Consider the following 16,245-nt stretch of genomic DNA (forward strand, 5'->3'; position numbering starts at 1 on the left):
GCAGTAAACCTGCAGCCTGAGAGCAAAGTGCTCTGTTAGGAACATATGGGCCAATCAGATCTCTGCTGCATGATGGAACTGGTTATTAGGGGCTTTATATATGAAAAGGGGAAACTTCTCTTCTGGACTTAACAGGGAGCCAATGAAGGGAAGCTGAAATAAGAGAAATATGATCTCTCTTTTCAATTTTCATTAAAATTAAGCCAATGGATAAAAGAGTTGCAGAACTCCTGCTGCAGTGTTTAGAGACAAACATATCTCCAAACCTTAATTTATTTTAGTATACAGTATATATCGGGCTGCACAGTGGCGCAGTTGGTAGCACTGTTGCCTTGCAGCAAGAAGGTCCTGGGTTCGATTCCCGGCCGGGGTCTTTCTGCATGGAGTTTGCATGTTCTCCCTGTGCATGCGTGGGTTCTCTCCGGGTACTCCGGCTTCCTCCCACAGTCCAAAAACATGACTGTTAGGTTAATTGGTCTATCTAAATTCTCCCTAGGTGTGTGTTTGTGTGTGAATGGTTGTTTGTCCTGTATGTCTTTGTGTTGCCCTGCGACAGACTGGCGACCTGTCCAGGGTGTACCCCGCCTCCCGCCTGGAACGTAGCTGGAGATAGGCACCAGCAACCCTACCGACCCCATTAGGGACACGGGTGCACAGAAAATGGATGGATGGATGGATACAGTATATATCTTTTTACTGATATTATATTTCAATTTAGAAGTTAAATATCTGCCTGGCTTTTTTTCTGTAACACTTTATTATTATGAAATTCACATGGACCAAAATGTTAAAATGAAGTTTTAAATCTGAGAAAGGAACATGATCAAGTTTATAATATTGGAAAAATATGAAGTTACTCTAAAGACAACAATGCAGTTGGCATAGCCCCCAATAGTAGCTCAACAGCACTGGTGCATCATCATTATTATTATTCTGTGCTAACATTTAAACTTGTGTAATATTTCTATTTGCTTTCACCTGTTTTTAGGAACTTGTTTAATCTGCATTGGAATCAGACAGGACGCTGCCATGAACCAGACAGGCTGCCCTGAGGTCAAGGTCCCGTTTCCCGTCTTCTTCACCGTCGGAATCGTCAGCCTGGCTGAGAACCTGCTGGTCGTGGTGGCGGTGATGCGCAGCAGGAACCTCCACTCACCCATGTACTGCTTCATGTGCAGCTTGGCTGCCTTCAACACCATCGCCAGTGTGACAAAAACATGGGAAAACCTGATGATAGTTCTCGCTGATGCGGGACACCTGGAGAGGAGGGGTCCTCCCGAGACCGACCTGGACGACGTGATGGACTCCCTGCTCTGCATGTCGTTTGTAGGCTCCATATCCAGTTTCCTGGCCATTGCTGTTGACCGGTATGTATAAAGATCTGCTGACGGATGACTGAGGATGCTCATATCCCTACAGTGAGTGATGGAAAAAAAAAGGAAAAAAGTTAGCCGTCTTAAAGCAGTAAACAGGTTTTGGACTTCTCTTAGCAGTGTTGTAGTACTCGAAAACGGTCTTGGTCTCGAGACCGGTCTTAAGACCATTTTTTGATAGTCTCGGTCTTGTCTCGGACTCGACCACATTTGGTCTCGGTCTTGTCTCGGTCTCGGACATTGAGGACTCGGTATTTTATTTCAAGACCGGTCAAGACCACAACTGTGAAAATAACGCTAAATCATCAGTATCAATTTCTTTAAGATCCTTCTTTTTATTGGATGCACTCCTGATTCAAATCCAAGCAATAACCCGTCTCATTGGTAAATGCATGTTGTTGTTTTTTTAACTGCTGTCGCCCCACCCCCTTTCACCTTGAGCGCGGACTGCAGCACTTCGATTGAAAGTTACAAGTGGTTGTCTGAGAAGGGGATAAGATGTCGGCCAAATCATCGGTTATAAAATTTGGCTATTTAAATCACAAACAATACATTTGTAAAGCAACATTGAGAAAAAAGCATACAGCGCAATGTAAGTTCTGCAGTGCTTCACTATCAGAGACGGTGGGGACTACGTCCAACTTTTATCGACACCTTGAAAGAAAGCACAAAGAAAGGTAAGCTGTGTGTAAAAGTGATATTAGGAAAGCTAGCAAGTTAACGTAAGCAATTTCCTCGGTATCAAAATTATTCTACCCGGCCATCACACAGTTCTTATTTCAATATTAGCTACACATATTAAGTTAGCTAAAGTTATATATGTATGCTTTATCTTTTAGTGTGAATGTTCTCCTTTCTTATCCGCTATTTGCCACCTAGCTTGATGCACAAGTTGTCACCTAGTAGTGTTTGTGAAAACATGTCGGACATTACTGATTTAATTTAAAGAAGTGTTGATTCGTGTTGTGCATGGACAACGCTGTTTCAATTACAGCTTTCCTGAACATGTCTCCGTATTTCTGTCGGCTTCATGAGTGGATTGCAGCACATAGGTGGAAGCAGAGCAAAAATAAAAGTCTGAATAGATAATCGTAATATATTTTGGTTCTTGTTCAATACTTCTCATGAAGGAGAAGACTGATGTGGAAGTCTCTACCTATGTTTAATAACCATAATAAGGTGACGTACGTAACCATGACAGAACAATGGTTCGTAATGGTTCTGTCAATAAGTAACCATGACAGAACGTAATGGTTCGTAATGGTTCTGTCAATAAGTAACCATGACAGAACATAATGGTTCGTAATGGTTCTGTCAATAAGTAACCATGACAGAACGTAATGGTTCGTAATGGTTACGTTCTGTAACGTAACCATGACAGAACGTAATGGTTACGTTCTGTAACGTAACCATGACAGAACGTAATGGTTCTGTCAGCATGTGCTGGCTTGTGCTGGTGGGTAACCCCAATGTCTCCAAAGCCATCATATATAATTTATTAATGTGCCAAACCTGATATGCTTAACCTTAAATAAGTTGTATTTTCTTGCATTGGTCCTACAATTAACATTATTAAGGGAAGTAAGCAAATGCAGTTAACCTTGAGAGACTGAGTCGACTGGACATATAATAACATCCTGTTCCTAAGTTAGATTTTTTCTTTCTCATGAAAAACAATTATGAGACAGTGAATGAATTCATTCACTGTCTCATAATTATGAACTAAGGTCAATGTAAGTTACATTGACCTTAGGAGCTGGATATAGCTCCTGACATTGAAGATAGGGTAAAGCTTTGGCGTATTATGAAACTGCTTCCAGTTGTATAATTTTATTTTTGAAACGCATGCAGTTGGGCCTCTAAATGTCAGATTTCTTTATTATGTATGTTATGTATAAGTTGCTACATCCATTCAACAGCAGAGTTAAAGATGCAGTATGTAACTTTGTTAAAACAAAAAAATATCTTTGTAAAAGTTATATAGTTTTTTTTATATATTTATGTCACTATGTTGTGTCAGTATGTTATGAGACCGACAAGCTGTGAAAATATTGAGCTCCTCTGCCTTTTCTCCATGTTCCCAGTGCTAACTGGAGAAATACACTGCTTGGTCAAAAACAAACCATCTGATCCAGCAAAAGGGTCTTAGAACTGATAAAAGTCAGTCATGTTTTTGTGCACGTATTTCAATGGGGTTTGTATTTCTGCAGATGGCAGTAGTCGCTCAGGGAGGAAGTGAAGGAGATCAATCTTTTTTTCAACAAATTATCTGTCTCATAACATATTGTCACAACTTAGTGATAGATATAGATTTATTTAAGAAAAGTTATATAATGTAGCTATAATCTGTATACGAGAGAGAAACGAGAGAAATGATTGGCATTTTTTCAGTTTTACATATTTGCACATGGTTTTGAAATAGCACATTTAAAAACAACATAAATGTATGTACTGTTCATGAAAGGCAGAGAAAATACTATTTTGATCGACTTTGATTGTTTGAAATTCTGTGATTACAACATAGAAGTACTAAATAAAGATGTTTATGTTTATTCCAGTTCTCTGTGTAAAATATCTAGGTGTTTTTACGTGAATGTGGGTCTTTTAGATCAATTTTAGTGATTTTGATCATGTTTCACATTTTATTGTCACATACTGGCGCTGGTCTTGGTCTTGACTCGGTCTCGACTTCCCTGGGTCTTGGTCTTGACTTGGTATCGGACCCTAAAAGTCTTGGTCTTGTCTCGGTCTCGATACACTCTGGTCTTGGTCTTGTCTTGGTCTCGGGTTAGGTGGTCTTGAACACAACACTGTCTCTTAGCCATTGGCTCCAACATTACACTATTGTGTGAAATATATGTCCTGCACATTGGGCAAGGCCACAAAGCAACTATGTTACCTAATTCAATTGCACTGTGCAATTCCATCATGAAGAACTGGTAATGGTATCTAATGCATCTTTGGCCAATTTAATGTGTTTTTTCACTGTCACCATGTATTGACCGTAACACCGTATTGACCCTAACGCCCAACTCATAACGCTGTGCTCTTCAGGAAACAGCCTACTCTGCCATGATTGATGTTAAAACAATGTATGTGAGCATTAACTCCTGCAGAACTCGACAAAAAACAGACAACTGGCCACCTAATATTGCTTTTATTCAGTTGATTTCACTGTAAAACTGGTCATTGGGTGCTGAGCGGTCAGCTACACAAACCGACAAGGATGCAAATCAAACTTGTCATTTTATCCTAAACCTTTTGATGGAGACAGAAGACGGCGATGGATAGCTCCGTCAATCATTTTTGTCACATTTCTTGCTAATATAATCCCATTTTAAAAGGTGTGACATTTTTTAATACAGTGTTAGTACAGAGGCCTACAGTACTATTGGTTTGATGATTGGCATAGTGACTGGTATCCAGCCATTGTTCTTTACCCTCTCATTTTGGCTTGTCACTGCTCAACAAATCATTCCTTTGAAAGATGCAACATTTTATAAAAGATTGATTCATTCATTTTAATGATGAATCAATTGGGACATGACATTCAAGAAGCCATATTTAAACTCTTTTTGTTGCAGATTTTCTCAAAAAAAACCCTCATTATCATTTCAATACTCAAAATGAGTCTGGAAAACATAATTAGTTTGCCCTTTTCCACCTAAAAAACATACTGATTGCTATAGGTACATAAACGTTATTGTTTGTTAGCTGAATGTGGCTTACCCGAAAATCAAATAAAGGAAACTTGTTAAAACCCAAATATTACCTTGAGGCAAAGAGATGGTCTCATGGAAAATAGCAACATGCCTTGCAGAAACAGTTGAACATTGTAGTTTAAGTAAACTTTCCAGCACACATCTATCAAAAGAAGAGGTGAAAGGAATCTAATGAACTCCGGTTGTAGCTCATTTATATTGGGACTGGTGCGACTCTCCACATAAGATCCTGAAAAACAGCTTCAAGTCTAAATTGTGTTTTAAATTAGACATTTGATCCCTGCCTCTCACCCTGTGGCCGCTGCAGGTAAGTACCACGTCCCCACCCCCTACCGCAGCCCTGCGAGGATTAGCAGGTATAAACATGGACGGATGGATGAATTTGGTCTTTGCAGATTCTAATACAAAAGAGAGTGGATTGACAAATTAAAAATATAATGATGTTCTTCATATGCTCATTTTTGTTTAAACTGAAACAACAAAGGACCCTTTGCTGGCTAATGAGAGCCATTATCTGAACAACGTGTGAGTTAAAAGACTTTCCCATTACTTTCACTCTGACAAGCTTTTAACTCAACTGAAAGTTTGACTAACCACCAAGGTTCTTTTCAAAGTTCCATTAACCACCTAAGGGCAGCTGCAAATGTAAGAATATTAGCATATGGTCACAAATTTGTCTTTCTAACCATACACACATTTGAATTGTGATAACCCTAACACAGGGGTCTCAAACTCCAGGCCTCGAGGGCCGCAGTCCTGCAGTTTTTAGATGTGCCACAGGTACAAAACACTGGAATGAAATGGCTTAATGACCTCCTCCTTGTGTAGATCAGTTTTCCAGAGCCTTAATGACCTAATTATTCTATTCAGGTGTGGTGCAGCAGAGTCACATCTAAAAGTTGCAGGACTGCGGCCCTCGAGGACTGGAGTTTGAGACCCCTGCCCTAACACAAACTCCAATTACAAAATCCAAAGAGTCAATCAGGACTCAAATGTTTTTTGTTATTGTTGGTTTTTTTTTATCCTACAGTTACATCACCATCTTCCATGCGCTACGTTACCACAACATCATGACCATGCAGCGAACTGCAGCCATCTTGGGGCTCATCTGGACATCATGTGCAGTTCTGGCCGTGCTAATGGTGAAGTTCTTCAACTTTCAGTTCATCGTGATCTGCTTCATCGTCTTCTTCGTGGTCTCCCTGGCAGCCATCTGCTTCCTCTACGTCTACATGTTCATGATGGCCCGCATTCATGCCAAGAGCATCGCAGCGCTACCTGGTGGCGGCAGGGACAAGTCACAGCATCAGCGGAGGTGGGGCAGCAACATGAGAGGCGCTCTCACTCTCACCATCCTGTTCGGGGCGTTTGTGGTGTGTTGGGCGCCGTTTTTTGTCCACCTGGTCATCATCACAGTTTGCCCTATGAATCCATACTGTGAATGCTACCGGTCCTTGTTCGAGCTGCATGTGGTGCTGATGATGAGCCACGCCCTCATAGACCCGGCTATCTACGCTTTCCGCATGGCTGAGCTGCGGCACACCTTCAGAAAGATGCTGTTTTGCTCAGGCTGGAAATTTTGCTTGTGACAGAAATGTATCTAAAGTTTTTAGCTACTAAACATTTTTCATCCACAGATCAAAAATAGGTTCCTGATGACTGTGCAACGTTAAACCTGCTCCCCCAAAAGTTCATAACTCCCCTCTGTGCTAATGATCATTTTTGTCTTTGAGTCATTGATTGGCAGGCGTTAGGACACTGTGTGGTTCCTGTGATATGTGTCACCAAGCAGCTGAGGCTAGCAGAGGGTATGAACCTACATCACTCTTGTTTGCATTGCTACTTGGACATTTGGTCAATGGACTTTGAGCCTACAAACCACATGTTTGAACTTTTCATTTGTTGTCCTGCTGGTCTCAGTGGGGATCCCTATGACCTGAAAGCGATTCCATTGTTAGCATCTTACTCTTTAAAGCAGCAGCAGCAGCTAATGAATATAAAAATGTTCTTTATCTAAATGTCTCCAGGTGCAGTGCAACATGAGACAGATCATCTGTGAAAGAAATCCACCTCCACCCAGTGATCCTGCTGCTGTCTGCAGAAATGCATTGCTGGCTACTGGTCAGAAGCAACCAATCAGAGCCTGGAGGAGGGTTTCAGTGCTGTAAATCATGCTTGTGTATGCACTGTTGTAGATTAAGAGTGGAGAAACAACTTATGGCTGGTCATGCTAGCTAGGCTGAGCATTCAGGACAGGCTCTTCGGTGGGGCAGAAAGCAAGGAGGAATGGTGTACATGAGCATGATTGACGGTGCTAAGACTCTCTTCCTGGCTCTGATTGGTAGTGTCTGACCAATAGTGGCGTATTTCTGCAGATGGCAATAGGAGATTATCTGTCTGTCACGACATTCTGACACTTTTAACAAACGTCTAAAACATGTTGTTTATAAACGTTTCCTACTGCAGAATTTGCCCACATCAACCTCTTACCACATAAATTTTATCTTGAAGTTTTATGATCAAAAGATTGTTAAGATATCTGTTAGTTTACTATTATGTAGTCTTGTTTCTATTTCTAAGTGAAAGTTAAAAAATTCAGACATGATTTACAACACTTCTGATGAGTCAGAACTTTAAATCTTGGGTTAGATTCTGAACGTTGAAAGCGAGTCCGCCTCTTTATCCCGGGGATGATCACATGCTGTGAACCTTAAACGATAAACGGCTCCAATCAGCAGCAGATCAGTTTATCTACAACTATTTTCCCCCCTTTATTCCTCTCTGCGGTTAAAAGAAAATAAGGTGGAGAAAAATAATGGATTTCATATCTGAAATTGAAATTTTTATCTCTAACTGGATTATGAGACTTGATGTATTTGAAGCTATGCTTCAATCTCCTAACGACCACTTTCAGGCTGTTTGGCTGAGTTCTAACTTTCTTTTCTAGAGTAATCTAAAGTGAGAAATCATCCAGAAATCCACCAACATGGATCATATAAACCAGCCTCTGTTTTTTTTTTTTTTTTTACAAAACAACCATAAATGTAGATTAAAGCTGAACTGAGAAATGGGATGGTTAGCACCCAACACAACACGATCCACAGTATGGCGCTCTAATTTTGGTTATAATCTGCTGTTCTGGTGTGATAACCAAACAGATCAATGAGCTAATTTCATTGATCTGTCTGGTTTAGACCAAAATCTCTTTATTCAGCTTATTTATTTGTCTTTTCAGTTCTTATTCAGTCAGACATTTCTCTTTAAACAGTGTTCAATTCTTTGTGTTTGTGACTTTTATCTTTGCTTTTGTTCCTTTGCTTAATTAATTATTGTAGACCTGACGTACAATAACTGTCAATAAAATCGTATTATGCTGAACTGATTATTCAGCTTGATTTTAAATAAATGACGTCTGATTAAAGAGATTGATCAATATCTAAAGGAAATGATAAATACTTGATACATATTATAATTGAAAAAGCTGTCAATATGCAAAAGTCTAACTTTTGCCCCCAATATATACATCCGTCATGTAAATCCACTGATAAAAAGAGACACAGAAGAAATGACTATTTGGAAGTAATTTAGCACAAACGCAGGGCAGAGACGGGCATATAGATGACCTGATTAGCAAAGAGCTAGCCTGCTTAGAGCAGAGAACATAATGCCTCCAGAGATCAGTGATCTGTCACCAGTATTTGAAGACTGAGAGAAGATCAGCTGACAGAAAAAGCCTGCAGCACTGTGCAGACATGGTCTGATGCTGACGGCGGTAAATCCATGAAGACGTCTCCGCAGGAGAAAGAGTGTTATTTACCCACTGACTGACTGACAGGCAAAACTAACAAGTTTCACTGATGACGCCATCTTTTATGCTTTCTGATTTTTCCCAGTTTACCCCAACCCTTTGCATATTAAATCATTCACACAACTATTGCTGGATTGCACATGTACCAGACCAGGCTGTTCCCTCTGGGTGTCAGTGAGGGCATAGCAATGTGCAGCAAGCAGAGGTCTGATACAATCTGAACATCTGGATGAGAGCCAGTGAATGGAGCAGAAAGAGAACTTGAGTGACATTTTGGCTACAAACTGAAAGGTTTGTATAAACCGTTGAAGTTTTCCATGTAGCGCTGCAGTCAGGATAATAAAATCTAATCTGCTACAGGCTAAGTTTATCATTATTTGGTAAATAATGACACTTAAAGCAAAGTCGCATTAAAACTTGCATCAAAAGTAAATTAAAATGGTCACCTTTGCATTAAAAGTGTGATTATTTACCGAATGACACTTCATGACAGCAGTCATAAACAATCATGAAAAAATATTTAATGAAACAGAAAACCTTGAATAACAATATTGGAACCAATTTCCCTCAAGTTTATTTATAAGGCACATTTAAAAACAATCACCTTGACCAAAGTGCATCACAAAGAGTAGAAATAGACAAAGTTCCAGAACACATCAATAAAATCAACAAGAACAATAAGATTTTAGAAAAAGCTGTAGTATAAATCAATCAAACCGGTCTGATGGAGCTCCAACTTGGATTTAAAAAATGAGTTTCAGGAGAAACTTAAAAGACTGCAGCATGAATAACAAGGGGCAGCTTGTAGTCTGCAAAGGCTCCATCCACACTGTGTTTTAATTAGGCCATTAGCCACAGTAAGAACATCTGTTGAGAAAATCTCAGAGCCCTTTTTGGACTCTGAGGTTATGAAGCACAATTAAAAAGAGTGCCAAACCATTTAAAATGGAGTAAAAGAACTATGTATACATAATTAATAAAACAGAATAACACTCAGATTTATTATCTTCTTTATTAAGTCATAAACACATAAAGAGAAGAATCCATTGTAAGCCACATTGCTAACAGAAGCCAACATTTATGTTTGTTCATATCACCATTTGAGGATGTGAAATGTGCCAACGATCTCACTGCACATGGAGAAAAGCTTAAGCATCCGATCAGGAAAACCTCAGTCTGGTGAAGCAGCAGAGGCTAAAACACAGACTGCTGCTTCTGTGGGCAACAGAAACCCAGTGTCAGTTTTGAAGGATGTTGCATACAATAACAGCACAGAGGGGCTTGAGCACAAAAATGCAAAGTCGTCGAAGTAAATATCGTTACAAGTACATGAAGAGAAGATGCACTTTTATGCATCTTCTCCCATAAATATTCTCTGCAGTACAAAAGAGAATATTAAATGGATTACAATAAATCAGAACACTATTACAGCACAAGACGGGTCGCCTATGTTAATCTGTTCACCTTGATTTTTTTTTTTTTTTTTTATCTCAATGTCTTTGGGAACAAACATTATTTCAGAGAGATATACAGTGACCGACTCTTTTTTTTTTTACAATAAATAATATGTTGCACAGATAATAACGTCATTTACATAGCAATGCTTAATAACATTCAGGTTCAGCAGGACTCTGCATTTTTACTGATAAAGAAGAATCAAGCCTGTCAGTAGGGAGGTAGGCACCAGCACACAATCACAGAGAGCTGTGCAGAGCTATTTGTACATTCACGTTTTTACATGGCAGCAGCTCAGCGCACAGGGGGATCAATGTGGAGCACAGAGACAGAACGGAGCAGGAAGGAAAACTTTACGCTCTAGTCTGAGGAAACGGTGCTGCGCTTTTACACACAGGCAGATTTCAAGAGGCTGGTTGGCTGGTAACCACGGCGCTGATGCAGACACAGCTGCAGCGTGATGACGGCTGCTGTCATTACTTTATACATGTGCAACTCTGAATTTGTCGATACAAACAGCATAAAATGAAAAAAGATAGATGGTGAGTTTAGCTTTTTATCTGTGTCCAAAAAGTTGATCAAATAGACAACATGTTTACATGGTATGAATTGTTCAAAATATGAATTATAATCTATGGATCATTCAACATTAGCTGCGTTTCCATTACAAATGATTTTAAAAAAATGTAAAATTCGGTCTGTTGATAGTTTGAGGCTGGACCCAGCCACTCCTTCTTTCTTCTTGTTAAAAATTAAAGTTGCTCAAAATCATTGTTGATGCTGATTTTTGAGATTCAGCCTTCCCCACCCACAACTATTATCTCCAGAAAAGGCTCTTATTTGCATGTATTGGACAAGCGGGTAAAAAAAAAAAAAAAATCAACCTTTATTTTTTATTTAAAAAAAAAACAATCAAATTTTTAAAGCTGGCATTTAGGTGGTTCCGAAAAATCATGAATGTTTGTTATGTTTGTTGAATACATGCTGATAATCACATAAAAAAAAAAAACTGGACAAAAAAATATCTGGAAACATAATGTTTCTACGGCGATACATAAAAACACTTTTACGCTTCACATTGAGAAGAAAATAAATAGATCCTCTAAAGGTCAGGCAATATGTGAGACAGCAGGATAAATGTGTTACCCCCCCAGAGTGAAGCAGGGATTTGTAATTACCTTGGAAAGCGTTTATGAAAGAGATGGCTGCTGTGTGTGTTTTTGTGGTTGCCATGTTTGCTTTTAACAGGTGATTTGAGCGTGAGGACCATTAGTCAGAGGAGTAAGTGTCTGTCACCCTATTCTGCTGCTTTATCATCATTTTTTTCTACCTTGTTTTTTGGTGTTACTCATTCACATTGTAGCAACGTAGGGCCCTGCTGATGATCCACGTATTAGTCATCTATGTCTTCCACAGCACCGGATATCATAATGCTTTTCCACCTAGAGTGGAGGCAGCGCTTTCATCTGCAAGTCTTTGTCAGACCTCTAAAAGGGGGCAGTCGCCATTTACTTGGATGGTTTTTACCTTCAACATGCTGAACAAAGCCGAACAGCAGACTCTGCCTCCCCACCACATAGTAATCAGTGCAGAACTCTTCATGTGTGCAAGACAGTAATAATACTCTTAATGCAACATCACTGTTTCTGTCTCCACAGAAAGACTTCTCCTACATTCTGAAAGCTCTGGAAAACTGAGCAGTGAAAATCACTAGTTCAAGTCATTCTTTCCTTTTTTCCAATCTATCATGAAGTGTACACACTGTTATGTCTTTCTTGACTGCAGAATTCTTTGGGCTCCAGTGAGACAATGAAATGTAGGTTGGTAAGAATCCAGGCAGAAAGAATGTTTTGTTTTTTTCTGCCAAATGAGTCTAAATTTATTCATAAGCTGGGATTATGTATTTGGTCTCCAAACTGACTCAGCTCACTTTTCACATTTACAACTGAACTATACACTGAGAAAATATACATTTTAATTTTTTGTTTCGATTTATTTTTATTCTGTATTATGCGTCGTTAACAGCCCATAACTCACAAACATCACTGGATAATAATTAAGTGCATTCTTTCACAGTTAAAGAAGCCTCATTCTGTAACACTATAGCCTGTCATGACAGCTTTTTATTAAATCTTCATACTTGTGAAAAAGACTCAAGTTTCAGATCAGGAGTCCAAGTTAAGTCTGAAATCTTTTAGTCTCAAACTTTAGTTGTATTCACCGTCTGATTAATTTAGCTATTAATTACCTGACCTTCCCAAATGGGAATACATTTTATACAATTACGTATGAATAAAATGTATATATGTACAGTATATGTTGTTTCTGTATCTTTAGTTGCTCAGATCACAAGTTTCTGCGCAAAGGTTTTAAACCAGGCCATTTTCATCAAGAATTCAAGCTTTATTGCGACATTTTAAATGAAAAATTTCAAAATTGTGTTATTATAATTACCGTAATTCCTGTCATTTGTGTAATCCATCTGTTCGCGATACATTTTCTGTTTAGCCACTTTAATTAAAACATGGTTAAAGATAAAGTTTTTCCTTACAAACATTTCAAGAGTCTGAATCTTCAGAAAAGTAATTAGAAGTGTTTTTAAAATGTACACATTGTGTTCTTGTATTCTTTTTTTCATCATTCATATCGTAAGGCTGGTTTTAATTAGCACTTTTCTGTTCTTCTGTTCAGCAGAAGATGCATTCAGTGTTTGCTTTTTGTAAATAATGAGGGAAAAACTGTCTTCATAAATCGTACAGAGGCAGCAGAGCAGCTCTGGAGTTACTGCAGTGACGGCAGAAAACGTTTCTCCTCCACAAAGCTCAGCACCGCTTCTCTGACGGAGACAACACATTTCATTATTTGCGTTTATTACAAGTCTAAAGCCCTGTCACCTGTGTGCGGGTGTGGGCTGGAACTGAGGAGCAGACAAACATCCAGATGAAGACGCACGCCTCTAATGGCACCTTGATTCTGACGAATTTCGCGTGTGGAAATAATTTGGCTTAAGAACTCTTAATGAGTTTATGATGCACACAGATGTCATATGAGAAAATGAAAGAAGCACAAATTATTTGTGCTTTCATGGAGCTTAGTGTCGGCGCAGAGACACGGACAGTGTTCAACTGAAGTGTAATTAAAGGCCCCATGTCTATTGACAACTGTGTCAACTCTACTGTGAACAAAGTAAAAGAAAAAAAAAGCGTTAATGTGCAACACATGGGTGAAGAGCTCCGATTCTCATGTGAATAATATTTTACAGTTTGCTGAGCAGAGTGTGTGATCACCCCACTGATCAATATAATCCTGGACTGAACAACAACACGTCATTAAAACGTTCTCTCCCTGGTACAGTTGTTATAGTGGACTAAATGATCTTGAAGCACTGTCTGATTTCAACTGTTTATAGAACGTTTTGTTTTTTTCAGTGTTCACTTTTAACTCCATCACTGGATTATGTTAAACTGCTGTACCACTGTTTCTTATTCTGGATTGCATTTTGGAGAATTCAGAGTGCAGGTTACCACTAACATGAGAAAATGAACAGTGCTGTGTCCGGACACGGTGGGGCAGTTTTGTTGGGGCATTGCTGAATAATTTTATTTACCTACTTATTTTCATATTTAAAGCTGCGGTAGGTAACTTTAATTTTTTTAAAAAGTATATGTTTTTTACATATTTGTTAAAACTGTCATTATGTCCTGACAGTAGAATATGAGAAACGATAATCTGTGAGAAAACAGAAACACTCTCTGCACCGCCATGCGTCCACCTTCACAGAATGAGTTAAGAAACCATTCTTGTCATTCCGTCTGCTTCAACAACGGCTCTCTTCTTGCTCTTCTGTTGCTTAGATATAATCTTTTCTAGGTACAACAATCAAAATTCTTCAACTTTTCTTTTTATTGTACTTGCTGTCACTCCTTGGATTCCTTTACAGCGTACTTTGCTATGTACTTTGATGTTTGAAATAGTTCCACTGTACGACCAGTAAAGTATCAGTCAGCTGAAGGACTTTACATACTGTCATTATACGCTGATGACTTACTTCTGTTCATCTCTGCCCCACTAATGTGTTTATATGTTTTTGCACCTGTCAATAAATTTGCATTTTTTTTACGTTTAAAAATCTTTACAAAAACAAAAAAAAATGATGTTGATTCAAGCATATTCCAACCCCCCTGAACACTGCATTACAACGACTTCATGTTTTATCCCCTAAAGTGCTGAATTACATTTCTAAAGAGTTTTGGCCTCCTTTTGTAACATCAGTGAGAACTCCCAGGATCCTGTCAGAGTTTCCAGCTTCATTGACCAGGCCGTTCCGCCACGCGGGTTTGTCCTAATTGCCAAGGATGTGCACATCAGGGCTTTGAAGCAACACTGGCTGCCTGTTGCCATCATCGGCAATTAGCAGTGAATATCTAAGCTCTCTTTCAGCCTGCATGGCTCACTTGACAAAAGTGAAATAAATCTGTCAGGCTGCCTTGTCGGTCATAGTCTTGTAGGGTAGGATAGTAATCTCATTGATTAGAAACGGAGATCCAAAAGAAAAGCTGAACCACACAGAGGAGGACATGTCAGGGGAGAACAAAAGAAGTGTAGATTTCTGTGACGCATTTTAAAATGACTCGTGATTTTGGATGGGGCTGGTAGAGCATTTGGATAATGTACCTCATAAATCAGCCTCTTTGTGTGTGTTTTGGATGCCGTGCATTAGCGCATTAGGAAACACTTCACCGTTTCTGGCTCGTCCTTTTAAACAGTTGGCGGAAAAAACAAACACCCAACTAAAAACTGTTTTGACCGTAATACATAAGCGGCAAAAACACACAAAAAAACAAAACACAGTCTCCATGTGATGGACGTTGAATTTCCGGAACAGGTCTCAGTTCAAGTTCATTGATCCAACTTCGTTTTATTTATTTTTTGTGTGTGTGTTTGTGTGTGTTCTTTTTCTCCATTTTCTCTTTTCAGAACTTACCGGTGAGGGAGCAAAGGTTGCTGCAGGCATTTCTTATGTTGTAGCAACAGATTATCTCCTTGAACGTCTTCCTCATTTCCTGACTCCTGAAGGCGTAGATCAGCGGGTCGATCACGGCGTTGCACATGATGAGGATGAGGTACATGTTGAAGTGGGACATGAAGCACACGCAGTAGAGGTTGCGGGGGCAGGAGATCATCAGGATGAGGTGCAGGAAGAAGGGGGCCCAGCAGACGATGAAGATGCCCAGGAGGATGGTGAGGGTGATGGCACCCTTCATGCTGGTGCGCTGGTGGATGGAGTTGTAGCCCGGCAGCGCGGCGATCCGCTTGACGTGCGAGCGGGCCAGCATGAACATGTGGCTGTAGAGGGAGGCCATGATGAGCAGCATGGCAAAGAACATGGACACCATGCAGATGATGACGGGGGTGGTCTCAGAGTAGATGATGAAGACGATCCCACAACCAGTGCAGAAGGTCCAGATTCCTCCAATGATGCAGCCTGCTCTCCTCACCGTCATGATGTTGTGGTACCTCAGAGCATAGAAGATGGTGATATATCTGTGGAGGGAAGCATATCAAACGTACATAGTTTGTATTTCAATTCATGGTGTCAAATTATGGAACAAGTTAAATGAGGAGTTAAAACAAAGTCAAAATTTTATACAAGAAAATATAAGGAGGTCATTTTCACAAGATATAGAAATATGGGGAGAGACAGCACTAATGTGTGAGTGTGTGTGGATAAGGATGTATGTATGAATATATTTAGACATATACAGGCCAAGATAAAATGGAAAATTAATTAACCTGTGTTTTTAAATTTGATTTAATAATGAGGGTCCATCTGAAAATACTGAATGAGTTTGTGGGGTAGGAGTTTGTAAGTTTCTTGCTTCTTCCT

The 16,245-nt window shown here is 39.4% G+C and overlaps 2 protein-coding genes across 3 annotated transcripts in view; one reads left to right on the forward strand and one right to left on the reverse strand.

Moving 5' to 3' along the window:
* Positions 1-786: 786 nt before the first annotated feature.
* On the forward strand, positions 787-8,413 carry mc2r (melanocortin 2 receptor). Its single transcript, XM_028016521.1, has 2 exons — positions 787-1,367; positions 6,126-8,413. The coding sequence occupies exons 1-2, from the start codon at positions 1,030-1,032 to the stop codon at positions 6,682-6,684; spliced, it is 897 nt and encodes a 298-aa protein (XP_027872322.1). The 5' UTR covers positions 787-1,029; the 3' UTR covers positions 6,685-8,413.
* Positions 1,330-16,245, reverse strand: part of LOC114144054 (melanocortin receptor 5-like) — a 39,988-nt gene continuing 25,072 nt past the window's right edge. The window contains exons 5-6 of one of the 2 annotated variants that reach the window (XM_028016517.1): positions 15,343-15,902; positions 1,330-1,413 (exon numbers count right to left, since the gene is read on the reverse strand). In XM_028016517.1, the coding sequence (XP_027872318.1) occupies positions 1,406-1,413; positions 15,343-15,902 (568 nt within the window). In that variant the 3' untranslated portion in view covers positions 1,330-1,405. Of the gene's footprint in view, positions 1,414-9,896; positions 15,903-16,245 lie in introns of those variants that run through there. The other variant, XM_028016516.1, reaches the window with a different exon arrangement.

This window comes from Xiphophorus couchianus, chromosome 5 (assembly GCF_001444195.1).
Source record: "Xiphophorus couchianus chromosome 5, X_couchianus-1.0, whole genome shotgun sequence".
NCBI lineage: Eukaryota > Metazoa > Chordata > Actinopteri > Cyprinodontiformes > Poeciliidae > Xiphophorus > Xiphophorus couchianus.

Excerpts from the sequence above, each read along its gene's own strand:
- mc2r (XM_028016521.1), top strand. The coding sequence starts at position 1,030 with ATGAACCAGACAGGCTGCCCTGAGGTCAAGGTCCCGTTTCCCGTCTTC. Across the intron at positions 1,368-6,125 it reads CTGGCCATTGCTGTTGACCG|TTACATCACCATCTTCCATG; the intron begins GTATGTATAAAG and ends TTTATCCTACAG.